The sequence below is a fragment of the Harpegnathos saltator genome, unplaced genomic scaffold, assembly GCF_003227715.2.
Source record: "Harpegnathos saltator strain DR-91 unplaced genomic scaffold, Hsal_v8.6 scaffold59, whole genome shotgun sequence".
In the NCBI taxonomy this organism is placed as follows: domain Eukaryota; kingdom Metazoa; phylum Arthropoda; class Insecta; order Hymenoptera; family Formicidae; genus Harpegnathos; species Harpegnathos saltator.
The window spans coordinates 1,250,574-1,278,421 of record NW_020230415.1 but is presented as its reverse complement, the minus strand read 5'-3'; the positions used below and the strand labels follow the sequence as shown (position 1 = coordinate 1,278,421).

Here is a 27,848-nt window from a genome sequence, read left to right as displayed (position 1 = left end):
TTTATTTTTTCAACATATTCTCTATAGATATTTTCGAAACTTTCCATATTATTAATCAGTCCTAAGAAACCCGTTTTGCTTTTGGTTTGTAGAATATTCATCTTATCATTTATATTTTTTTTATAATTCTCTGTAGAAACTTTGATTTTAATGTTCGACAAATATAATTTTGCTTCTGTGAAAAATGAGATTACATTATTAAATGTTTGTGGATTCAATAGCTGTTTATACCCATAAGAATATAAACTGCGAGAATTTCAAATATCAAAAATATCGTTCATAATCATAATAAATTGAACTGTAGCTGAGCTGCCAACGAAGTCTTTCATATTATCTTCTTCCAACTGCTGTAAAGCAATTGCAACACTTTTGCTCAATGTTTGTACTGCTAACTTAACATTCATTTTATTCTCTTGCCACTGAATATGTTTCCTTGTTAATTTATTTGCTAAATGAAAATGATTTTCTTCTTGATATTTAAGTAATTTAACAATAAAGTCCCAATTAATTTCGTTACCATTAATATCATATAATATACCTTTACTGGCAAAAGGTTTACTGGGCGGGGGGTGAGGGGAACGGGCGAAACCCGGGTGCAGGGGGGTGCGGAGCCCCCCGCTCATACATGTACTATTAACATGTACGGAGCACGTATCCTACTGTGTCCGTTTCTCACTGTGCCCGATAGATACTGTGTCCGATTGTTACTGTGTCCGATAGTTACTATGTTCGATTGTTACTGTGTCCGATTGTCACTGTGTCCGATAGTTACTGTGTCCGATTGTTACTGTGTCCGATTTATTCTGTGTCCGATTGTTACTGTGTCCGATTTATTCTGTCCGCATCTGGGCCTCACTCCATCCACACATACATAGCGATTCCCATATTAACATAAAAATATGGAATGGCTCATAAATATATACATATATTTCTGTAGAGATGGCCAAAATAGGTATTTGAAAGTACAAAATGCAAAATAGGTATTTTAAAAATGCTTTTCCAAAATTATGTATTTTATATATACATATATGTGCTTATATACAGGGTGTTTGATAGCTGATCATGCAGACGAAAGTTGGAGATAGATTGGATGTAGCCGAGAAGAAAAGTCATGTACCATTATGTCAAATTGGCAATAGTTATCGAGTTATTAATTAAAACATGTGAGCCAATGAGCGCGTAGAGAGCGGAGGCCGACCGCAGTAAGCACATAAACATTTGATACAGGCGGAGTCAGCGAGTAACGGTAGGCGAGCGCGCGCGGCGAGAGGCAACGTAAACAAGAGGCGAACGCGCGCGACGAGGAGCGAGCGAGCGCAAACGACAAGAGGCGAGCGAGTGTGACGAAGAGCGAGCGAGCTATAAGGAAAAAGCTATAAAGAAAAAGCTCGCTCGCTCCTCGTCACGCGCGATCGCCTCTTGTCGCTTACGTTGCCCCTCGCTGCGCGCGCTTGCCTACCGTCACTCACTGACTCCGCCTGTATCAAATGTCTACGTGCTTACTGCGGCCGCCCTCCGCTCTCTACGCGCTCGTTGGCTCACATATTTTAATTAATAACTCGATAACTATTGCCAATTTGACATTATGGTACATGACTTTTCTTCTCGGCTACACCCAATCGATCTCCAACTTTCGTCTGCATGATCAGCTATCAAACACCCTGTATATAAAATACATAATTTTGGAAAAGCATTTGTAAAATACCTATTTTGCATTTTGTATTTTCAAATACCTATTTTGGCCATTTATGTATTTCAACCTATAAAGGGTTTTACAATACGATTCAAGTATATGTAGTGAAGGAGTATCTGTTTTAATTACCTGTAATACTTGCTCAGCATTAGAGGAAATAAGATTATTTTTTCTTAGAGCAGTGAACAACTGTTTTAAACGCTCAATTGTTTTCTTCTGACTATATACTTGAGATCTTAAACGATTCATTGCAATCTGTTGAGCATTATATTTCTTTCTTAATATAGTAACGTACTTCCTTAAACTACTTGACGACATGTTTGCCACTTTTTCGGTTGTAATATCTCCTGGATATCTTATTAAACATTTATCATTTGACGCCACAGTATTGGTTTTTGTTGAATATGTCATATCATCTTGTATTTGTCCTTGATGAGAACCAATTGTTGATTCATCTTCCAACAATACTTCAGAAGATGCATTATTGTTTTCGTTACAGTGTATACTTTCTGTTATGCTATTAACAATTTTTTTTTATTTGTATAAAGTTTGTATGAAAGTGGTATTATTATAGTTTAAAAGTATTAACAATTTTAGTAATATTACCTTAAATTAGAAACATGTGGAAATATAGATGGTACAGATCCTTCGTACAACCGTAATGATGACAATCCAGTTTTGTACATACAGGTTTCATTAAAATGTTCTTGACATACAGTGCTATTTGTTTTTATGGCCACATTTTTCAATGCTTTCACCCATTTTGTACGATGTTCCAGATTTTTTGGAAATCTAAAAATATTGATAAAGATTTAAACTATTTTAGTAATATATCTGTTTCATATGATATTCTCATACACTCAAACGCAAAAAACCTGGTACACTAAAAATTTGGGAAAAATTACAAAATTTCAAATGATCATAACTTGGTAAATAATGAAGATACAAATATGCGCAGAAATGCAAAATGAAGCTTGAAACGTCCTCTTTAAGAATATCTGAATGGCAATTATGCTCGGCCATTTTTTTCAAAATGGCGGATGATAAAGTGAGAGGATGCAAAATTGATAATCAAAGGTCCGTGTTTGCGATGGTGCATGGTGTGCATCAGGTATCGCAGCGTAATGGGACCAAATGCACATGAAAGTATAGAGTGTTATCTTTAAAATGCTACTTTACCGAGCTCGACGTGATCATTTTTCACTGAGTTGTTCCAAATTTTGCTAAAAATGCGGTTTTCTTGTTCTCGTTCTCCACCGCGACGATAAAATCGTTCTCGTCCATCTGGAGAATAGACACAAAAACGAGATTCATCGCTAAAGAGTACTTTGCTCCAGTCTGCGTAAGTCCAGTCTCTATGCTCAACTGCAAAATTGAGTCGAGCTACGCGATGGTGACATTTAAGCAAAGGTACAGCTGCTGGCCTGCGCGAAAGCAGATTTTGTTCCTTTAATCTTCTCCGAACGGTGTTAACGGATACATTAATGTTGCGGACATCCCTTAAATTGTTTCTAATTTGAACAGATGTTCGATGTCTGTCTCTTAACGAATTTGAAACAATAAATCGGTCATCATTGTGATTGGTACATCGAGGACGTCCCGAACCAGGCCTTCTATGGAAAGAATTGGTTTGTAAGTACCTGGCATAAGCACGTTGCACAGTTGACACTGACAAATCAAGTGCCTGAGCAACGTACCTTCGACTTCTGCCATCTTCAATTAAAGCAATAACTTGAGCAGCCTTTTCAGGATTTATCGTCGCCATAATCGACGCAATAATTTCGATGCGAAACAATCAATTATGGTTTAAATTGATGAAGTTGCACGAAGCAACGCGCCTCGAAAGGAAAAGATCACGGAAAAAGAAAAGTCGCACGAGGCAGCGCTTATCGGAGTGAACACGTTCGGAAAAGGAAAATTGTTTGTCTTTGTTTATTGTCTTGGCACATACATTTAAGAAAAATCCAGTCAAGCCAGGCGTTAAAGCCCGGTGCACCGACGGAATCTCAGTCAAGCCAGAACGTAAGCCCGGCGTACTGACAAACTCGCGAAGTCCAGCGTACAAGAGATAGTGCCACTATCGGCGGTGGACCGTACGAAGGCCAAAAGCTGTACGAAGGCAATCTCTGATCGTCTCCGCGGGCACTCTTATACGCCCTGGGCAGCTCGAACTCTCGTGCGAGCCGAGGGGCTCGCGCGCGCGACAACCCAAATCGCCGCGTCGCGGCGGCTCCCTGGACTAGGAGCGCCAGGGAATTTCGACGTTCAGGTGGCGTCCAGCGACTCAGCATCCCACGCGCCGGGTCACCGCGAACTCAGGCGCGATCCTGAACAGCATATTCAAGCTGTGTACCATAATGGCCAATCGTACGGAGAAGGTAGAGAGCTAGGGACAGCTTCGCGAACTAAAGTGTATACCACAGTGATCATGCGTAACTGAAGGGTAAAGAATGATAACTTTTGATAAAAATTAAATTTCCAATTCGCAAAATTGTGTAAATTATTGTATAAAGAATAATGAACGCGGCTATTGAAATTATGAAAGAGCCAAACGAACCGCAGAGTCTCTTAGCCCCTTAAGCCTCGCTGAATCGACATTTGTTGCAAATTCGAAATTGAATATCTCGACACCTAAATATCCTAGCAGCAAATTTCAAAAACGGTTTGAAAGCTTTGAAACCGCACTTTTCGAAAGATCTATCGAAATTGTGCGCAACGATATTTTTTCAAAATGGCGGGTGATAAAAAGGAGAACATGAAAAGTTGCTAAAAAAAGGTTAGAGTGTGCGACGGCGCATGGAGCAAAGTAAGTGTCGCAGCTCAATGGGACGAAAAGTACCTAAAAGTATAGAATGTTTTCTTTAAAATACTTCGTTATAGAGCTTGATGCGATACTTATTCACTGAATTATGCAAATTTAACAAGAAAACCGCATTTTTAGCAAAATTTGGAACAACTCAGTGAAAAATGATCACATCGAGCTCGGTAAAGTAGCATTTTAAAGATAACACTCTATACTTTCATGTGCATTTGGTCCCATTACGCTGCGATACCTGATGCACACCATGCACCATCGCAAACACGGACCTTTGATTATCAATTTTGCATCCTCTCACTTTATCATCCGCCATTTTGAAAAAAATGGCCGAGTATAATTGCCATTCAGATATTCTTAAAGAGGACGTTTCAAGCTTCATTTTGCATTTCTGCGCATATTTGTATCTTCATTATTTACCAAGTTATGATCATTTGAAATTTTGTAATTTTTTCCCAAATTTTTAGTGTACCGGGTTTTTTGCGTTTGAGTGTAATTATGTCATACCACATATATTTCATTTCTCGCATTTCGTTGTGAGTTACTGCGCAGGCGTGTTCTGCAGGCGGAGCAGCAGCTCTCATCTTTCTCGAGTCGGGATGCGTCCCGAAAGTCATTAAAAAAAAAAGTGACAACCTTTATTTCCGCGACCGTACATATAAGCGGGAGAGGGGCTTTGCCCAGTATTTCAAATTCGATAATCTTATTTATAATTCTATCGAATAATTATTTTGCTCATCATATCTTGACTGTTATACATACTGAAAGAAAACTGATAAAGATCTTAGTTCATAATTATTATATAACACATATGTTATGTAACAGTTATATTGTTAAGTAGGAGATTACAACTAACATGCACGTTACATATAATGTTAGGCTTGTTCGTTTTGTCTGCATTGCTGAACTGGTGCATTAAGTTAAAGTGAGACAAACGTAAGTTTTCTCACTTCAATTTGTTGCATCAGTTCAGCAGTGCAGACAAAACGAACAGGCTTATTGTGTTTGCTGGGATGATTCCTCCTGATGATATATATATAATTTTTACTATATCCTGTATAGTAGCTCAGATATGAACCAAATTATCACAGACACTCGTTACCGAGCGACATCGACGTAGTTGACGTCTATTTTCTCAAGGGGCACGTCGAATTCATAAAAATTTCTGAACCTTCGTTGATTGCCTCTCGCTGATTGACTCTCAGGTTTCTCTCTGCTGGTACTACTCGTCAGTTCTAGTTCTGAAAATGCAGTTCAAGTCAGCCCCCCGTTTCACGTAGTTTCAGGTGTCCACTTATTGAAGTCGCGGCGCTGGCAACAGTCAACACAGTTAGTATATATGTGTAATGTTAAAGGAAAAAGGTTATATGATATAGGACCAGTAAATGCGTTCCTACATATGTTACACTTTCTAAATTTTAATATGTAGTTACATAAATATACTGTTATATGATAGATAATACAATCTGTAATTTCAGGTAGATAATAATACTTTATTATGAACTTATTGAAAGTCCATTCGCTTTTTTCACAATAGCATAATACAAATTTATATGTATATGTTACGAATTCTTACTATAGATGTTTGATCCATAATAATATATATATATATAAATTAATAAAAATATAAATATATATATATTTCTTTATAATTATATAATCAAAATGTATAACACAAAATAAAATAGATAGTATAAAATAAGGTAGGTACATAAATAATAAAGTATTTTTGTTGTTTTAGGATATTTTTTATTTAATTTTTATAATATTTCGCAGTTTTTTAAATATTTTGACTTTGTTTCTTTTTCACATTATTAATTTTATGACAATATTGCTTCATGCGCATACAGATGTAAAATTCGATTATTTTTGCTAAAATAGCATCACCATGTTCTTTACATGGAAAAGACAAATTTTCTATATAAATATTATCTATAATGGTCTCATATACATCAGCACGATGACAATATTTTGAAAATAAGCTTTCTAAGTAAATTATAAATTTAAACATGTTTAAATTTGGATGTGTTAAACGACCATCAGTTTTGATATTTGTTAACAGCGCCGCAGGAAAAAGGCTACATGCTATGGGATCAGTAATAGCGTTCTTACATATATCACACTTTGTAAATTTTAAAATATAATTACATAAATATCTCGTTGTATAATAGACGATACAATCAGTTATTTCAGGTAGATGATAGTCATGATCTATTATTATATCATCAAGAATCCATTCGCTGTATTTAACAGCATGATCCAACTTGTCTTTTAATTTTGTTAAGGATTTATCTGGTTTTTCATATAACTGTTTTATATCAGATATAGAAATTATAGGTTTTGTACTATCTGCAATAGAACAATTTCCATAACATGGAGGCTCAAGGATGCTTGAAGTACTCAAAATTTTATATGGTTGGAGAAAGGTAGGGATTCCGGGATAGTCATTAGATCCTGCTGCTTGTCTTATTGAACCAAAAAATCTCTATGGAACAATATATAGAAACATATTAATACTAACTTATAATAAAAATAATGTTTTAAATATTTCTTATAATAAACGTTCAAAGGTATTACGAAAAATTAAATATTTCTTGTCATAGTTCTAAAATGTATTGTATATATTTCTAAATATATCATAGAATATACACACACAAATACATATACACACATACACACATTAATATCTGAAAATATTTTAAAAATATGAAACGAAACATTCAAGAAACATATGTTCAAAAACGTGAATTGATGGATTGATTTTATAATCAATATTTTAAGATGATCTAATGTTTTTTTATATACTGTTCTAACAGTGCAAGGTTTTCCTGGGGACGACCCAAAGATGTTCTAAGCATGTAAATAATGTTAGGATTGGATATATATATACATATGTCTTTCATAATTAAATGTTTGCATATATAGACATATATATATCCAGTCAACAAAATGACATCAAGTGACATTAATAATTTATTAATGACGCCTTTAATGTCAATAATATATCATTAAGATGTCTTTAGATGTCATTCTGTTACCTAGAGATATATCCCAGCAAATACGATGTTACATGCAACGTACATGTTAATTAAAATTTCCTACTCAACAATGTAGCTATTATGTAACATGTGTGTTATATAACATTTACATGTTAAGTAGGAAATTTTAACTAACATATATATGTTACATGTAACATTATGATTACTGAAATATGAGCTTTGTTATCAAACCTCGAATGAATCTTGATTCAAGCGGCCTGTTAAAACAGAGGGAAAACCAGCATTTGTCGTTAAATATTTTATTATATCTAATGTTGATTTTATCGTCACGCGAAGACCTTCAGCAGTTTGTCTCGTTAAAAAATTTTCCTCTTTAATAGTACCATCAAGGACATGTTGCTCCCAAGCATCTAGTTTTTCAAGAGATGTCCCTAAAATCTATTAAGAAATTGAACGTTTAGCATAATATTAGCTTCTTCAAAATATATAAATATATAAACAAAAAACGAATATAAATTACAAAACAATTATTAACTAATTGAAAATATTTAATTTACTTTGTAGTCCGTGTTTTCAACAGTCAAACCTTCAGAAACTTTATTTCGATTTAGTGCATCAAATAAGTTATTTATCTATTCACAAAAGCAGTGTTATCACATTCTTGTAATTCAGGTAAGAAATTTTTATAAAATCTCAATCCATGAGACATCGATTTACTAAAAACCTATAACAATGGCGTTTATATAAAGATATATTTTGTAAACTATTGGACTGTTCTATTAAATAATCTGTTAAAACGTTAAATAAAATACTGTTAAGATGTTTTACTTGAGTAGCTAGACGAACTCTCATTTTAGCTGCGTTAGTAAGTATTAAATGATTGGTTGTTATTTTTGGACATATTCGTATTAGAGCTGGTAGCGATTTATCTTTATTATGTAATATTCGGAAATAATCCCATTTGATGTTTTTCATCAGGATTGAGCTAAAAATAAAAACGAAAGAGATTAAATATTTTAAATTTTCGCATTGTGAATAAATATTTGACTTGGTTTCCAACTTTGCGCCGCATTCTTTGTGGATTTATTTTTGACGATTCGTGAGAATTCGTGAGAATTTCATTTCACTTTCTTAGAATAAGGATCGATTTTATATTGAATATACAGAATATCAAATTGACCCTCATTTTCAAATAATGAAGTAAAAGGTTCACAAAACGTCAAAAACAAATCAAAACGGACGCGGTATAACGTCAAAAGCTAAATGAAATATAAGAGAAATTCGCTATTTTTGAGAAAAATAATAATAATACTTCGATTTTCCGAAATCTCCCTTAATAGTACATTATGCACGAAGTAACACACAACCACATAAAAATTGATTTATTATTTTACCTGTAATGATGTACTATATAATCGATTTCTAATAGTTTTGATAAGGTGTGGTGTATCTGAGAATACATATAACGTATAACATATATATATAACGTCCGTTTACAGTAGGGTGATTAAAAACATTAATTAAATCATCTTTTTTTCCAGATACACCTACAATATTCCAAAATTTTCTATTAGTTGCAGCACCGTCAGTAATTACACCATGGACTTTAACATTGATATTCTCTAATAATGCAATAGCCTATGATATGAAAAAAATAAAAACAGTATGAAGCATATTACATATTTAGCAATTTTTTGTTGAATTATGAGAAAAATATGATATATATAAAAATATTTGCACTGCATATTGTATATACCTTAATTACTAGTTGCGCAAGTACTTCTTCTGATACAGGCCCCTTGGAAGCAAACACTGCTACTGGTTGGGAATAAGAATCTGCAAGTGGCTGAAACATTATTACTAATCCATGGTCTGCTTTATCATCAAGATTAAATGATGGTATCCTTTCACTTCCAAAGTCAATCAACCCTGTATATGTGAGATTCTTAGAGTTCACATTAACAGACTCTCTAAGATGTATTTCATCGAGCAAAATTACACCATGTTTTTGTCTCTCTTCTTTTTTTTTCCAATGCTAATTTAAACATCTCAAAAAATTTTGTGTCGAAACCGCATGGTGTATCAATAAGTGAAATATATCTAAAACCAATTCATATATTGCATTGTTATATAAAAATCGCCATATACTCATACCATATTATACATATTTCTAAGTAGAAATTATATTAAAATAATAAAAAAATGTACGTATATTACCTTTGCATAGTTCTAATACATGGAAGGGGTAGTATTTTGTTTTTTCTTAAAAAGTTATAAGCTTTAGGTGACTTCATACGTAATAACATACATAATAGTATCCAATCTTCACTATATCTGTGACCTTTAATATTTGTATGTTTCGCAGCTTTTATTATTTCTTGTATTGCAGTTAACTGATGTTGAGAAATTTGTGTTTCTTTTAATTGGTCTTTTATGTTCTCTATTGAAATTTCTTTTACTTTCATCATATTATCTGCAAGTTCTTTTCTCAATTTATTTGATATATATTTAGCTCTATTTTTTGCTTTTTGTGCTTTATAATATCGTTTGCGTAATAATAAAATTTTCTTTTGTTTTTCTGTTTTGATACAGCTATTTTTATTTTTTTAATTGATTTCATTATTTTTCTCCGACGGTATTTTTGATTTATAGATTTGTTTGCAATGGCACAAAATTTACATTTCTGGGATGAAAGTAATAAACATTTTTTGTGTCTCCATATACCATTAATATCTTTAAAAGCTTCATTATATTCAACATCTTTAATCTCACTTTTATTTGTACCACAACATATGTCAAGGCTATCAAAAGAAAATAATGTCTCTTGTAGCAGTTCTATTCTATTTATATTATTATAAATCTGTATGTGCGATGGAATATTTAAAACAGGTTGCTTTAAGACATTTATTTGTAATGTCATATCTTCTTTGAGTATGACTTCTTTGATAGGGTTAAATGAATATCTGTCATTATAATTTTCTATTTTGTTGCATGTTGCTAAAAAAAATATCAATAATCGTGTGTCATTACTGCAATATTGTATGTGCATCCATTGACTTGGCATATTAAACTGTTTTCTGTTTATACTATCTATTAAGCTATCAAATAATACCATTGTCGTACGATCCTCTATTGCATTATTTAATGATGGTACTATCACATGTTCATTTTCTTCATGTTGTTCAATATGTAGGTTGTGTACATTTTGATCAATATGTATAGAATATGTATCTTCTATATTTGGGGTTTCTTCAAACCAGGGGAATTGTGAAGGCACAATCCCTTTACTTAGCCTTGAATTTTAAATGGCACAGACTAAAGAAAATATTTACAATATGACAATTAATAATGACAAGTATAAACTTACATAATTGTTAATTTAAATGACTATTATTTAATAAGTCAACAAGTGAATATTGCTGTTATATATATATAAATTATTAAACATTATTGACTATATTGCCTACTTTATACTGATTATTTAATACTTGTACTAAATAGTAACTTTCTATTTAATAATTTTAATTTATGCATGTAAAAATGGTTTTATTAAACTAGTATAATAGTTTTTTTGATGAATATTATATCAGTATTAAATGATCGGTGTAAATTAAGCAAATGGAAAAATAACTTAGATAACTAACGTAACTTACCACACCAAGAACATTTCCCTTCTCATACAAATTTCACGTTTCCACAAAATATCACTACTTAAAAAGTGATGATGGCATATGGCTTGTTTTGAGTTGATAGTTATATCGTTTCTCCTTAAAGCTGCTTGCCATGCTTTTCTCACATTTTTCGTCCTTTGGCACATAAAAAAAATGAACTGTTTCATGATTAGAAGTGTAACCTGATGTACAATCAAGTGCAATACAGCGCGGCATCATTTAATTAAATTAAGATTACTTTTATTAGATACATATTTGATTTCACTTTTTATTTTGTTATTTTTCTCGCGAAGCTTTAACACACTTCTAACCTCAAGTCACTGAAATTACAGACGTAAACACATGGTGACTGTTGCTAGCACCACGTAGCGGCTTGGCTTCATTACGTAGACATAACCGTAACAAAGGATATAATAGCAAGTGTCAGGGGACTGGTTCAAGTGCAGTACTAGTTCAGCTGAAAAGAACAAACCCATGTCTGTTCTTTTTAGCTGCACTGCGGAACNCGGCAACAATGAGTTTATATGTATCTTCTCGTGGATAATGTAAATATCCACACTTTTTCTTTCTATGAATGTAGACTTCATAACTGTACATTCGTTAAAAAGATAAAGGCATGTTTCGCAAGTAATCTTTTTTAATAATTTTCGTTCGACAAAGCCTGACATATAAATGATAGCATGTTCTTTGCCTTCAATATTATTAATAAATCAGATATCATTAAATTTTCTTCTTCATCACTATCACAAACATCATTAATATTAGCAACATTTGAATGTGCTACAGATTTTCGTGATGATATTGTAAGTATATTTGTTGTGTCTTGTGCAATGCAATTGGCTGCTGCAGAAGATTTCACTTCATTATGATGGAGTTGTCGTTTAAAAGCTGCGATGAATTGTATAGCATTCGGATTATTATTAAATCCCCCTATGGATCGAATACAAGAAAATAAAATCTCCAAGTTGTCTTGCGAAAATTTATAAGTCATTATGTACTTCATTTTATTTTTTCAACATATTCTCTATAGATATTTTCGAAACTTTCCATATTATTAATCAGTCCTAAGAAACCCGTTTTGCTTTTGGTTTGTAGAATATTCATCTTATCATTTATATTTTTTTTATAATTCTCTGTAGAAACTTTGATTTTAATGTTCGACAAATATAATTTTGCTTCTGTGAAAAATGAGATTACATTATTAAATGTTTGTGGATTCAATAGCTGTTTATACCCATAAGAATATAAACTGCAAGAATTTCAAATATCAAAAATATCGTTCATAATCATAATAAATTAAACTGTAGCTGAGCTGCCAACGAAGTCTTTCATATTATCTTCTTCCAACTGCTGTAAAGCAATTGCAACACTTTTGCTCAATGTTTGTACTGCTAACTTAACATTCATTTTATTCTCTTGCCACTGAATATGTTTCCTTGTTAATTTATTTGCTAAATGAAAATGATTTTCTTCTTGATATTTAAGTAATTTAACAATAAAGTCCCAATTAATTTCGTTACCATTAATATCATATAATATACCTTTACTGGCAAAAGGTTTACTGGGCGGGGGGTGAGGGGAACGGGCGAAACCCGGGTGCAGGGGGTGCGGAGCCCCCCGCTCATACATGTACTATTAACATGTACGGAGCACGTATCCTACTGTGTCCGTTTCTCACTGTGCCCGATAGATACTGTGTCCGATTGTTACTGTGTCCGATAGTTACTGTGTTCGATTGTTACTGTGTCCGATTGTCACTGTGTCCGATAGTTACTGTGTCCGATTGTTACTGTGTCCGATTTATTCTGTGTCCGATTGTTACTGTGTCCGATTTATTCTGTCCGCATCTGGGCCTCACTCCATCCACACATACATAGCGATTCCCATATTAACATAAAAATATGGAATGGCTCATAAATATATACATATATTTCTGTAGAGATGGCCAAAATAGGTATTTGAAAGTACAAAATGCAAAATAGGTATTTTAAAAATGCTTTTCCAAAATTATGTATTTTTATATACATATATGTGCTTATATACAGGGTGTTTGATAGCTGATCATGCAGACGAAAGTTGGAGATAGATTGGATGTAGCCGAGAAGAAAAGTCATGTACCATTATGTCAAATTGGCAATAGTTATCGAGTTATTAATTAAAATATGTGAGCCAATGAGCGCGTAGAGAGCGGAGGCCGACCGCAGTAAGCACATAGACATTTGATACAGGCGGAGTCAGCGAGTAACGGTAGGCGAGCGCGCGCGGCGAGAGGCAACGTAAACAAGAGGCGAACGCGCGCGACGAGGAGCGAGCGAGCGCAAACGACAAGAGGCGAGCGAGTGTGACGAAGAGCGAGCGAGCTATAAGGAAAAAGCTATAAAGAAAAAGCTCGCTCGCTCCTCGTCACGCGCGATCGCCTCTTGTCGCTTACGTTGCCCCTCGCTGCGCGCGCTTGCCTACCGTCACTCACTGACTCCGCCTGTATCAAATGTCTACGTGCTTACTGCGGCCGCCCTCCGCTCTCTACGCGCTCGTTGGCTCACATATTTTAATTAATAACTCGATAACTATTGCCAATTTGACATTATGGTACATGACTTTTCTTCTCGGCTACACCCAATCGATCTCCAACTTTCGTCTGCATGATCAGCTATCAAACACCCTGTATATAAAATACATAATTTTGGAAAAGCATTTGTAAAATACCTATTTTGCATTTTGTATTTTCAAATACCTATTTTGGCCATTTATGTATTTCAACCTATAAAAGGTTTTACAATACGATTCAAGTATATGTAGTGAAGGAGTATCTGTTTTAATTACCTGTAATACTTGCTCAGCATTAGAGGAAATAAGATTATTTTTTCTTAGAGCAGTGAACAACTGTTTTAAACGCTCAATTGTTTTCTTCTGACTATATACTTGAGATCTTAAACGATTCATTGCAATCTGTTGAGCATTATATTTCTTTCTTAATATAGTAACGTACTTCCTTAAACTACTTGACGACATGTTTGCCACTTTTTCGGTTGTAATATCTCCTGGATATCTTATTAAACATTTATCATTTGACGCCACAGTATTGGTTTTTGTTGAATATGTCATATCATCTTGTATTTGTCCTTGATGAGAACCAATTGTTGATTCATCTTCCATCAATACTTCAGAAGATGCATTATTGTTTTCGTTACAGTGTATACTTTCTGTTATGCTATTAACAATTTTTTTTTTATTTGTATAAAGTTTGTATGAAAGTGGTATTATTATAGTTTAAAAGTATTAACAATTTTAGTAATATTACCTTAAATTAGAAACATGTGGAAATATAGATGGTACAGATCCTTCGTACAACCGTAATGATGACAATCCAGTTTTGTACATACAGGTTTCATTAAAATGTTCTTGACATACAGTGCTATTTGTTTTTATGGCCACATTTTTCAATGCTTTCACCCATTTTGTACGATGTTCCAGATTTTTTGGAAATCTAAAAATATTGATAAAGATTTAAACTATTTTAGTAATATATCTGTTTCATATGATATTCTCATACACTCAAACGCAAAAAACCTGGTACACTAAAAATTTGGAAAAAAATTACAAAATTTCAAATGATCATAACTTGGTAAATAATGAAGATACAAATATGCGCAGAAATGCAAAATGAAGCTTGAAACGTCCTCTTTAAGAATATCTGAATGGCAATTATGCTCGGCCATTTTTTTCAAAATGGCGGATGATAAAGTGAGAGGATGATAATCAAAATTGATAATCAAAGGTCCGTGTTTGCGATGGTGCATGGTGTGCATCAGGTATCGCAGCGTAATGGGACCAAATGCACATGAAAGTATAGAGTGTTATCTTTAAAATGCTACTTTACCGAGCTCGACGTGATCATTTTTCACTGAGTTGTTCCAAATTTTGCTAAAAATGCGGTTTTCTTGTTAAATTTGCATAATTCAGTGAATAAGTATCGCATCAAGCTCTATAACGAAGTATTTTAAAGAAAATATTCTATACTTTTAGGTACTTTTCGTCCCATTGAGCTGCGACACTTATTTTGCTCCATGCGCCGTCGCACGCTCGAACCTTTTTTAGCAACTTTTCATGTTCTCCTTTTTATCACCCGCCATTTTGAAAACATATCGTTGCGCACAATTTCGATAGATCTTTCGAAAAGTACGGTTTCAAAGCTTTCAAACCGTTTTTGAAATTTGCTGCTAGGATATTTAGGTGTCGAGATATTCAATTTCGAATTTGCAACAAATGTCGATTCAGCGAGGCTTAAGGGGCTAAGAGGCTCTGCGGTTCGTTTTGCATTTCTGCGCATATTTGTATCTTCATTATTTACCAAGTTATGATCATTTGAAATTTTGTAATTTTTTCTCAAATTTTTAGTGTACCGGGTTTTTTGCGTTTGAGTGTACTTATGTCATACCACATATATTTCATTTCTCACATTTCGTTGTGAGTTACTGCGCAGGCGTGTTCTGCAGGCGGAGCAGCAGCTCTCATCTTTCTCGAGTCGGGATGCGTCCCGAAAGTCATTAAAAAAAAAAGTGACAACCTTTATGTCCGCGACCGTACATATAAGCGGGAGAGGGGCTTTGCCCAGTATTTCAAATTCGATAATCTTATTTATAATTCTATCGAATAATTATTTTGCTCATCATATCTTGACTGTTATACATACTGAAAGAAAACTGATAAAGATCTTAGTTCATGACTATTATATAACACATATGTTATGTAACAGTTATATTGTTAAGTAGGAGATTACAACTAACATGCACGTTACATATAATGTTAGGCTTGTTCGTTTTGTCTGCATTGCTGAACTGGTGCATTAAGTTAAAGTGAGACAAACGTAAGTTTTCTCACTTCAATTTGTTGCATCAGTTCAGCAGTGCAGACAAAACGAACAGGCTTATTGTGTTTGCTGGGATGATTCCTCCTGATGATATATATATAATTTTTACTATATCCTGTATAGTAGCTCAGATATGAACCAAATTATCACAGACACTCGTTACCGAGCGACATCGACGTAGTTGACGTCTATTTTCTCAAGGGGCACGTCGAATTCATAAAAATTTCTGAACCTTCGTTGATTGCCTCTCGCTGATTGACTCTCAGGTTTCTCTCTGCTGGTACTACTCGTCAGTTCTAGTTCTGAAAATGCAGTTCAAGTCAGTCCCCCGTTTCACGTAGTTTCAGGTGTCCACTTATTGAAGTCGCGGCGCTGGCAACAGTCAACACAGTTAGTATATATGTGTAATGTTAAAGGAAAAAGGTTATATGATATAGGACCAGTAAATGCGTTCCTACATATGTTACACTTTCTAAATTTTAATATGTAGTTACATAAATATACTGTTATATGATAGATAATACAATCTGTAATTTCAGGTAGATAATAATACTTTATTATGAACTTATTGAAAGTCCATTCGCTTTTTTCACAATAGCATAATACAAATTTATATGTATATGTTACGAATTCTTACTATAGATGTTTGATCCATAATAATATATATATATATAAATTAATAAAAATATAAATATATATATATTTCTTTATAATTATATAATCAAAATGTATAACACAAAATAAAATAGATGGTATAAAATAAGGTAGGTACATAAATAATAAAGTATTTTTGTTGGTTTAGGATATTTTTTATTTAATTTTTATAATATTTCGCAGTTTTTTAAATATTTTGACTTTGTTTCTTTTTCACATTATTAATTTTATGACAATATTGCTTCATGCGCATACAGATGTAAAATTCGATTATTTTTGCTAAAATAGCATCACCATGTTCTTTACATGGAAAAGACAAATTTTCTATATAAATATTATCTATAATGGTCTCATATACATCAGCACGATGACAATATTTTGAAAATAAGCTTTCTAAGTAAATTATAAATTTAAACATGTTTAAATTTGGATGTGTTAAACGACCATCAGTTTTGATATTTGTTAACAGCGCCGCAGGAAAAAGGCTACATGCTATGGGATCAGTAATAGCGTTCTTACATATATCACACTTTGTAAATTTTAAAATATAATTACATAAATATCTCGTTGTATAATAGACGATACAATCAGTTATTTCAGGTAGATGATAGTCATGATCTATTATTATATCATCAAGAATCCATTCGCTGTATTTAACAGCATGATCCAACTTGTCTTTTAATTTTGTTAAGGATTTATCTGGTTTTTCATATAACTGTTTTATATCAGATATAGAAATTATAGGTTTTGTACTATCTGCAATAGAACAATTTCCATAACATGGAGGCTCAAGGATGCTTGAAGTACTCAAAATTTTATATGGTTGGAGAAAGGTAGGGATTCCGGGATGGTCATTAGATCCTGCTGCTTGTCTTATTGAACCAAAAAATCTCTATGGAACAATATATAGAAACATATTAATACTAACTTATAATAAAAATAATGTTTTAAATATTTCTTATAATAAACGTTCAAAGGTATTACGAAAAATTAAATATTTCTTGTCATAGTTCTAAAATGTATTGTATATATTTCTAAATATATCATAGAATATACACACACAAATACATATACACACATACACACATTAATATCTGAAAATATTTTAAAAATATGAAACGAAACATTCAAGAAACATATGTTCAAAAACGTGAATTGATGGATTGATTTTATAATCAATATTTTAAGATGATCTAATGTTTTTTTATATACTGTTCTAACAGTGCAAGGTTTTCCTGGGGACGACCCAAAGATGTTCTAAGCATGTAAATAATGTTAGGATTGGATATATATATACATATGTCTTTCATAATTAAATGTTTGCATATATAGACATATATATATCCAGTCAACAAAATGACATCAAGTGACATTAATAATTTATTAATGACGCCTTTAATGTCAATAATATATCATTAAGATGTCTTTAGATGTCATTCTGTTACCTAGAGATATATCCCAGCAAATACGATGTTACATGCAACGTACATGTTAATTAAAATTTCCTACTCAACAATGTAGCTATTATGTAACATGTGTGTTATATAACATTTACATGTTAAGTAGGAAATTTTAACTAACATATATATGTTACATGTAACATTATGATTACTGAAATATGAGCTTTGTTATCAAACCTCGAATGAATCTTGATTCAAGCGGCCTGTTAAAACAGAGGGAAAACCAGCATTTGTCGTTAAATATTTTATTATATCTAATGTTGATTTTATCGTCACGCGAAGACCTTCAGCAGTTTGTCTCGTTAAAAAATTTTCCTCTTTAATAGTACCATCAAGGACATGTTGCTCCCAAGCATCTAGTTTTTCAAGAGATGTCCCTAAAATCTATTAAGAAATTGAACGTTTAGCATAATATTAGCTTCTTCAAAATATATAAATATATAAACAAAAAACGAATATAAATTACAAAACAATTATTAACTAATTGAAAATATTTAATTTACTTTGTAGTCCGTGTTTTCAACAGTCAAACCTTCAGAAACTTTATTTCAATTTAGTGCATCAAATAAGTTATTTATCTATTCACAAAAGCAGTGTTATCACATTCTTGTAATTCAGGTAAGAAATTTCTATAAAATCTCAATCCATGAGACATCGATTTACTAAAAACCTATAACAATGGCGTTTATATAAAGATATATTTTGTAAACTATTGGACTGTTCTATTAAATAATCTGTTAAAACGTTAAATAAAATACTGTTAAGATGTTTTACTTGAGTAGCTAGACGAACTCTCATTTTAGCTGCGTTAGTAAGTATTAAATGATTGGTTGTTATTTTTGGACATATTCGTATTAGAGCTGGTAGCGATTTATCTTTATTATGTAATATTCGGAAATAATCCCATTTGATGTTTTTCATCAGGATTGAGCTAAAAATAAAAACGAAAGAGATTAAATATTTTAAATTTTCGCATTGTGAATAAATATTTGACTTGGTTTCCAACTTTGCGCCGCATTCTTTGTGGATTTATTTTTGACGATTCGTGAGAATTCGTGAGAATTTCATTTCACTTTCTTAGAATAAGGATCGATTTTATATTGAATATACAGAATATCAAATTGACCCTCATTTTCAAATAATGAAGTAAAAGGTTCACAAAACGTCAAAAACAAATCAAAACGGACGCGGATAACGTCAAAAGCTAAATGAAATATAAGAGAAATTCGCTATTTTTGAGAAAAATAATAATAATACTTCGATTTTCCGAAATCTCCCTTAATAGTACATTATGCACGAAGTAACACACAACCACATAAAAATTGATTTATTATTTTACCTGTAATGATGTACTATATAATCGATTTCTAATAGTTTTGATAAGGTGTGGTGTATCTGAGAATACATATAACGTATAACATATATATATAACGTCCGTTTACAGTAGGGTGATTAAAAACATTAATTAAATCATCTTTTTTTCCAGATACACCTACAATATTCCAAAATTTTCTATTAGTTGCAGCACCGTCAGTAATTACACCATGGACTTTAACATTGATATTCTCTAATAATGCAATAGCCTATGATATGAAAAAAATAAAAACAGTATGAAGCATATTACATATTTAGCAATTTTTTGTTGAATTATGAGAAAAATATGATATATATAAAAATATTTGCACTGCATATTGTATATACCTTAATTACTAGTTGCCAAGTACTTCTTCTGATACAGGCCCCTTGGAAGCAAACACTGCTACTGGTTGGGAATAAGAATCTGCAAGTGGCTGAAACATTATTACTAATCCATGGTCTGCTTTATCATCAAGATTAAATGATGGTATCCTTTCACTTCCAAAGTCAATCAACCCTGTATATGTGAGATTCTTAGAGTTCACATTAACAGACTCTCTAAGATGTATTTCATCGAGCAAAATTACACCATGTTTTTGTCTCTCTTCTTTTTTTTTCCAATGCTAATTTAAACATCTCAAAAAATTTTGTGTCAAACCGCATGGTGTATCAATAAGTGAAATATATCTAAAACCAATTCATATATTGCATTGTTATATAAAAATCGCCATATACTCATACCATATTATACATATTTCTAAGTAGAAATTATATTAAAATAATAAAAAAATGTACGTATATTACCTTTGCGTAGTTCTAATACATGGAAGGGGTAGTATTTTGTTTTTTCTTAAAAAGTTATAAGCTTTAGGTGACTTCATACGTAATAACATACATAATAGTATCCAATCTTCACTATATCTGTGACCTTTAATATTTGTATGTTTCGCAGCTTTTATTATTTCTTGTATTGCAGTTAACTGATGTTGAGAAATTTGTGTTTCTTTTAATTGGTCTTTTATGTTCTCTATTGAAATTTCTTTTACTTTCATCATATTATCTGCAAGTTCTTTTCTCAATTTATTTGATATATATTTAGCTCTTTTTGCTTTTTGTGCTTTATAATATCGTTTGCGTAATAATAAAATTTTCTTTTGTTTTTCTGTTTTTGATACAGCTATTTTTATTTTTTTAATTGATTTCATTATTTTTCTCCGACGGTATTTTTGATTTATAGATTTGTTTGCAATGGCACAAAATTTACATTTCTGGGATGAAAGTAATAAACATTTTTGTGTCTCCATATACCATTAATATCTTTAAAAGCTTCATTATATTCAACATCTTTAATCTCACTTTTATTTGTACCACAACATATGTCAAGGCTATCAAAAGAAAATAATGTCTCTTGTAGCAGTTCTATTCTATTTATATTATTATAAATCTGTATGTGCGATGGAATATTTAAAACAGGTTGCTTTAAGACATTTATTTGTAATGTCATATCTTCTTTGAGTATGACTTCTTTGATAGGGTTAAATGAATATCTGTCATTATAATTTTCTATTTTGTTGCATGTTGCTAAAAAAAATACCAATAATCGTGTGTCATTACTGCAATATTGTATGTGCATCCATTGACTTGGCATATTAAACTGTTTTCTGTTTATACTATCTATTAAGCTATCAAATAATACCATTGTCGTACGATCCTCTATTGCATTATTTAATGATGGTACTATCACATGTTCATTTTCTTCATGTTGTTCAATATGTAGGTCGTGTACATTTTGATCAATATGTATAGAATATGTATCTTCTATATTTGGGGTTTCTTCAAACCAGGGGAATTGTGAAGGCACAATCCCTTTACTTAGCCTTGGAATTTTAAATGGCACAGACTAAAGAAAATATTTACAATATGACAATTAATAATGACAAGTATAACTTACATAATTGTTATTTAAATGACTATTATTTAATAAGTCAACAAGTGAATATTGCTGTTATATATATATAAATTATTAAACATTATTGACTATATTGCCTACTTTATACTGATTATTTAATACTTGTACTAAATAATAACTTTCTATTTAATAATTTTAATTTATGCATGTAAATAATGGTTTATTAAACTAGTATAATAGTTTTTTTGATGAATATTATATCAGTATTAAATGATCGGTGTAAATTAAGCAAATGGAAAAATAACTTAGATAACTAACGTAACTTACCACACCAAGAACATTTCCCTTCTCATCACAAATTTCACGTTTCCACAAAATATCACTACTTCAAAAGTGATGATGGCATATGGCTTGTTTTGAGTTGATAGTTATATCGTTTCTCCTTAAAGCCGCTTGCCATGCTTTTCTCACATTTTCGTCCTTTGGCACATAAAAAAAATGAACTGTTTCATGATTAGAAGTGTAACCTGATGTACAATCAAGTGCAATACAGCGCGGCATCATTTAATTAAATTAAGATTACTTTTATTAGATACATATTTGATTTCACTTTTTATTTTGTTATTTTTCTCGCGAAGCTTTAACACACTTCTAACCTCAAGTCACTGAAATTACAGACGTAAACACATGGTGACTGTTGCTAGCACCACGTAGCGGCTTGGCTTCATTACGTAGACATACCGTAAAGGATATAATAGTAAGTGTCAGGGGACTGGTTCAAGTGCAGTACTAGTTCAGCTGAAAAGAACAAACCCATGTCTGTTCTTTTTAGCTGCACTGCGGAACTAGTGTAATAACTTAGAATGAGACAACTATTTTTTCTCATTTCAACTTATTGCACCAGTTCAATAGTGCAGCTAAAGAGAACAGACCAATAGTTTTCCGAACAAGTTGCTGGTGAACGTTGAAACATTTCAGTTTTCATTATATGTTTCAGGATAGGAGATAAAATTGATTTCTTCGAGATGGAAGTTAACAAGGGGGATGTAGTGCTGCCAGGGGACAGGGTGAAGGATGTTTCATTGAGCAATGAAAAGGAAGTTGTGATTCTAGGCCCTGGGCTACGTCGTGACAACGATGCAATATTTATTTGTAAAGCTGGTATTCTGAAAAAACGTGAACCGGCCGTGTACTATGTTGACGGCTATCAAAAACGGTATAAAACGCACACATATAAATATTTGTGTTTGATAATAAGCGCATGCGCGTCGATATTTTGTGCTTATTTTAGAAGTTCAAATAATTTAATGCTATGTAATAGTTCGACCATCATTAGTAATACAATATTTACTTATGTGTTTGTGTATAATACTGAATAGTATTAATATCCAGTACTTTTGAGTATTGCAAATGATCTAGAATTATATATGATGCAATACAGAATTATAATCTTCCACAAATTATGATAGAGATAAAGATTTGTTACCCACATTTTTCTCCAAAATAAAAAATTGTTTTTGTTTTTAACGAAAAATATTTCATTTATCAAACATGCCCAATGTAAAAAATTTGATATTGGTTATTACAACATGCAAATAATAATAACTTTGCACCTAATCTGATAATATTATAATTTATAGATATATTCCTAGTCGTGGTGAAAATATAGTGGGTATAATAACTCAGAAGGCTGGCGATATATATAAAGTAGATATCGGTGCTAGTGAACAGGCATCATTGTCATATTTGGCCTTTGAAGGTGCATCCAAAAAGAATCGTCCTGATATACAAATAGGTGATGTGGTATTTGCTAAGTTGCTAATCGCCAGCAAGGATATGGAACCAGAATTGGTATGTGTGGACTCACAGGGAAAAGAGAATGACTTGGGTGTGCTTGGCACAGATGGTATGATGTTTACCTGCTCCTTAAGTCTTGTGAGGAAAATATTGAATCCAGATTGTCCATTGTTTAAGTTGCTTGGCAAGAATCAAGCATATGAAATAGCTGTCGGAATGAATGGTAAGATTTGGATCAAGGCAAGGTCAGTACAAGAAACAATTGCAGTGGCAAACGCCATTCTGGCAGCTGAATATACAGTACCTGCAGAGATGAACAAACTCTGTGCCAAGATCGAGAAGACCTTGTTTCTTGTAATATGATTTATATTCATGTGACAGATTTCGCACCAAAGAAGATGATTGTACATGAAATATAGAAAGAAGCGACTAAACTAATACAAAAATCTCACCATATTTATTATGCGAACCTGTGAAAAATAGGATTATATTATTAATAGATTATTAATAGATTAATAGATGGAGTTATAAGTCAATCATTATCATTATTATATTAACTTATATATTAAGTAACTAATATAATTTTAATGAATTAACTTAAATGAAATAAGCACATATAAAGACATTTTTATTAATTGCAGTACTTACTTATTTTATAATTCTTCCAGCTAGAGGAGCTTTTAGCTCATTGCTCACTTACAAATTATTCTTTTATACATAATTATTCTGTTTGATGAATGAAATTTAATTTCTGACTATTATGAATGATGATTAATTTATTATTAATTTGTAATATTTGTAAATCTGAAGTCTTTATATATCTAATATATATAAAATCTCACCATATTTATTATGCGAACCTGTGAAAAATAGAATTATATTATTAATAGATTATTAATAGATTAATAGATGGAGTTATAAGTCAATCATTATCATTATTATATAACTTCTATATTAAGTAAAGTAACTAATTAATTTAATGAATTAACTTAAATGAAATAAGCACATATAAAGACATTTTTATTAATTGCAGTACTTACTTATTTTATAATTCTTCCAGCTAGAGGAGCTTTTAGCTCATTGCTCACTTACAAATTATTCTTTTATACATAATTATTCCTGTTTGATGAATGAAATAATTAATTTCTGACTATTATGAATGATGATTACATTTATTATATCAATATTTGTAACGTATTTTGTAAATAAATCTGGAAGTTTCCTTTATATATACATACATACATATATATATATGTATGTATATAATGGTTATTAATATATTATATAGAATGACAACCACTGTGACAACCATTCTGATAGTAGATTAAAGCTATAGATACAATATCGCTGTAGTACAATGTATCATTATGAATGTAACATCGGCGGGAGTGCGACGATTTCATGATTAATGTAAGACGCTAGCGCAAAACAATATCACCCCTCACACATTGAGAACAGTGTTCAAATATTGGTAATTTTAAGTAATTTTGAAATTCCTTCGATCACAATGTTATTTAGCATTGTTATAATATTATCCTCTCAGTGTGTAAATAGTATTATTTTACGTAGAAATGCGTTTCTTTTTATTTTAAAATAAAAATTTCGCAACTGGTCGCGCGTCTAGTGGATGTAAGAGTAAAAAATAGCTTCGTAAAAAATCGAGAATGTTTAATTTCATTTTAACATAAAAAGTAAACTTGGCGTATTCAGATAGTTATTGCACATCGTATTACACTAGTGACCGCGAAACACTATTCGATAATATATAACAGATGCAAAGGTGCAGCGTTGATTACAACAGTTCTTGTTATATTTTGCTGATATGTGCCTAGTGACGACTATATATATAATCTACGTAATAACGACATGGTAATTGCACTCAATAAGCACTAAACTATTACTTTCTTCACGGAGGGGTGCGCGAAAAAGCAACATCTAATCGAAATACATCACATTACGCGCGGTTCCGCGTTTCAATCAAAATTATGTAGAAGGTAATCTTTTTGTACTTGGTGGAATGTGTATTCATTGCCATCGCTTTCTAATATAAGCGTATACGCAAGAAAATCATTGGTGAGAGCAACAAGAACATTAATTAATTTGAAAATTTCTAACCCTTCTCTGAATCCCTTTCTCATCAGGAAATAATAAAAAAAAAGATAACGGAATAATAGAGTGAATATCTCTACTTTTTTTCTATAATAAGCATATCGTTTTTTCTCTCTTTGTTTTACAAAAGTGTCAAAAGACATTGAATACCCAATGATTTTCTAATTTCTGTCGTCACACGACGAACATTTTGAACGACGGTAACAACTTATCATTAAATGCATATGTATCACCGTTGACAAGACCGATTGAGACATTGTTAAATAATATAACACAGGTCACTTGGATTATTCGGTGCGTGTGCACCGTTTGTACGTGAATGCACTAAAGCGAATACGCAACAGAGTAAAAAGATACAATACAATAACAAACAATTAAAACAATGGTAATAACAGAAATACATCTACTATTTTACCAGATCGGTTTAGAATTAAATTATATATATATATGTATATATACACATTTTTTGGTCATTCGTGGCCCCTAGCCTTTCCGCCAATTCCACTCGAAAATAATATAATCTAATCTAAATGCTAAGAGAGGTACATTGTTCAGAGCTGGATTTTACACCGTAGATCCAATAGCTACATTTTTGCAGATTGCAAAAAAGAAGTTAAGAGTTGCGAAAATTTTGCAAAAAACGAGAGAAAAAGAGAGAGATCGTAACAATGGGAAATATAAAATAGTTGAAAATTCCAAGTTGTATTTCTGAAGGTGATAAAGTCATTCGAATTACTGTAATGGAGTGGAAACTATATTTCTAAATAAGTAACTGCAACGAAAAATTCGGCTCTGAATATAATGTATTAATATCAACGAATGTTGATAGTCATCAAGTTAAACTTGATGTGCCTGCTGTAATGCTTCTTCGCTTTCCTCGTCGCCGTTCTCGAGCACGATTTAAGCGAATACTATCGCAAATATAGATTGACGATTAAGTGGCGACTGTAGTTTTCACAATAAAAAAAGAAGAGAACAGAGGAGAAGCTTGAGCTAAGAGTATACTAGGAGTACACACAGGAGAAAAAACGTTCACTATTCGGACACTAGTATTTATTACGAAACTATGGTTCCGCGTATCATGGAAGAAGCTACACAGCGCATTTTTCTCTTTTTTTTCTTGTAAAAACCACATGAATCTCGTCGCACGGGATGTATAATTAGGCGGGCAATATGTATGTTAGGGGACGATACATGGTAGCACTAGCGACCATAAACACTATTCTATGGCATTGTGCTTCGCTTAATAATAATATACGTTTCTCATCCTTTTCTCGGTGCGCTAATCGAGGTATATCGGGGGATAATTAATGCGAGATAGGTCTTACGATAAAGATGAGCGAGGCGATGATTCTACGTGCTGATACAGTGCCAAGCGGTGTACTTATCGTGACAATAGCACACGTACAGAAGCAGCGGGAAAAGAATCACGAGGAAGCGAGAGAGAAGCGATGGGACTGATTACTTGTAGAAAAAGATGAATGCTGCAGTAAGTGCGATGAGAGGATTTATTACGGAGAAAAAGATGTTTAAGGCGAGACATCGGTGAAATGTTAGAATGTGAATGAGAAAAGTAGATTGAAAAGGAAAAAAAAATAAATTGAGAAACTTACGAAATATTTTTCTAAAATATTTTCGTGTTCATACCTAATTCCAAAAGTATCCGGAGGTTTTGAACTTAGAGCGAAAAGTCAATTTGAAAAAAAAAAGAAATCTAAAACTAATGTTTACGATCAGAAAAACAAAGTTTAGAACATTTAGATGTTCCTAAAGGAATGTTCCAGAGGAAGATTTGCTCTCAGAAATTCCTTAAGATAATTTTGAATTATAAAAATGTTTGATATATGTGTATTATGTATGTGTACGATTTTATCACACCTTACGATATGCTACCAATGATAACAATTTCGCACAAAGCGATTTAGAGGACAATAGTATTTGAGCTTTTCCAAATGCCTCGCCTTAAAAGTTACAAATACACGTATTGCATAATATGTATTGTGTAATATACATATTGCAAGTTGCGCCTAAGAGATCTACTACAACAGCCTGTGGATTATTACCGTTTCATGATATGAATGTAAAATATCTGCCATTATTACTGTAGGTTCACGATTTACTTCTCTGTGAGTAATCGCTTGTCTCGCATCGTCTAGATTTTGTCATTCGAATATCTTTCTCTATACTTTGACTCACTTTGTAATTCATTTCTGCTCGTGTCTACCTAAATTGATTATTTAACTGCGAGATTCTCTTCGTCTCGTTAATCACGTGTTTTCTTATACAACCCTAATCGTAGAAAGGAATAGAAAATATATTTGCTATACAGATATATATGTATATATATATATATATGTATATTATATATATATATATATATATATATATATATATATGTACGCTGGCATATATAAAGCGCACGCATGCGGTCGGTATGTCAATTCTCCGCGTTCATCGGAAATCGACTTATTATTATTACGATGATGAGAACCTTTAGCGGACGAGTTTTCTATGT

At 32.1% G+C, this 27,848-nt stretch overlaps 4 protein-coding genes and 2 long non-coding RNA genes across 9 annotated transcripts; 1 reads left to right on the top strand and 5 right to left on the bottom strand.

The window, feature by feature from the left end:
• Positions 1–2,180: 2,180 nt before the first annotated feature.
• On the bottom strand, positions 2,181–2,484 carry LOC112589733 (uncharacterized). The gene is made up of 2 exons (XR_003113746.1): positions 2,300–2,484; positions 2,181–2,210 (listed from the first exon to the last, which is right to left on the bottom strand). It is a non-coding gene; the product is annotated as an uncharacterized LOC112589733 (long non-coding RNA).
• A 4,715-nt stretch (positions 2,485–7,199) lies between these two features.
• On the bottom strand, positions 7,200–20,704 carry LOC112589728 (uncharacterized). 3 transcript variants are annotated; one of them, XM_025304113.1, is made up of 5 exons: positions 20,323–20,704; positions 9,264–9,607; positions 8,902–9,145; positions 8,336–8,492; positions 7,200–7,945 (listed from the first exon to the last, which is right to left on the bottom strand). In XM_025304113.1, exons 3-5 carry the CDS (start codon positions 8,967–8,969, stop codon positions 7,733–7,735), a joined length of 438 nt encoding a protein of 145 aa, XP_025159898.1. In that variant the 5' UTR covers positions 8,970–9,145; positions 9,264–9,607; positions 20,323–20,704; the 3' UTR covers positions 7,200–7,732. The 3 variants fall into 3 exon arrangements, with proteins under 3 accessions (XP_025159898.1, XP_025159897.1, XP_025159899.1); XM_025304112.1 differs by lacking the exon at positions 20,323–20,704 and adding an exon at positions 9,725–10,084; XM_025304114.1 differs by lacking the exon at positions 20,323–20,704 and adding an exon at positions 9,725–10,084 and having other exon boundaries at positions 8,902–9,054.
• On the bottom strand, positions 13,885–14,664 carry LOC112589714 (uncharacterized). The gene is made up of 2 exons (XM_025304095.1): positions 14,480–14,664; positions 13,885–14,389 (listed from the first exon to the last, which is right to left on the bottom strand). Exons 1-2 carry the CDS (start codon positions 14,557–14,559, stop codon positions 13,885–13,887), a joined length of 585 nt encoding a protein of 194 aa, XP_025159880.1. The 5' UTR covers positions 14,560–14,664.
• LOC112589729 (uncharacterized) lies at positions 17,801–19,879 on the bottom strand. The gene is made up of 4 exons (XM_025304115.1): positions 19,864–19,879; positions 19,502–19,745; positions 18,937–19,093; positions 17,801–18,546 (listed from the first exon to the last, which is right to left on the bottom strand). The coding sequence occupies exons 2-4, from the start codon at positions 19,567–19,569 to the stop codon at positions 18,334–18,336; spliced, it is 438 nt and encodes a 145-aa protein (XP_025159900.1). The 5' UTR covers positions 19,570–19,745; positions 19,864–19,879; the 3' UTR covers positions 17,801–18,333.
• A 109-nt stretch (positions 20,705–20,813) lies between the features above and the next one.
• Positions 20,814–21,905, bottom strand: LOC112589730 (uncharacterized). The gene is made up of 3 exons (XR_003113738.1): positions 21,755–21,905; positions 21,215–21,418; positions 20,814–21,099 (listed from the first exon to the last, which is right to left on the bottom strand). It is a non-coding gene; the product is annotated as an uncharacterized LOC112589730 (long non-coding RNA).
• A 199-nt stretch (positions 21,906–22,104) lies between these two features.
• Rrp40 (exosome complex component Rrp40) lies at positions 22,105–23,663 on the top strand. 2 transcript variants are annotated; one of them, XM_011140678.3, is made up of 3 exons: positions 22,105–22,184; positions 22,425–22,643; positions 23,068–23,663. In XM_011140678.3, the coding sequence occupies exons 2-3, from the start codon at positions 22,453–22,455 to the stop codon at positions 23,585–23,587; spliced, it is 711 nt and encodes a 236-aa protein (XP_011138980.1). In that variant the 5' UTR covers positions 22,105–22,184; positions 22,425–22,452; the 3' UTR covers positions 23,588–23,663. The 2 variants fall into 2 exon arrangements, with proteins under 2 accessions (XP_011138980.1, XP_011138979.1); XM_011140677.3 differs by lacking the exon at positions 22,105–22,184 and adding an exon at positions 22,228–22,244.
• Positions 23,664–27,848: the final 4,185 nt, after the last annotated feature.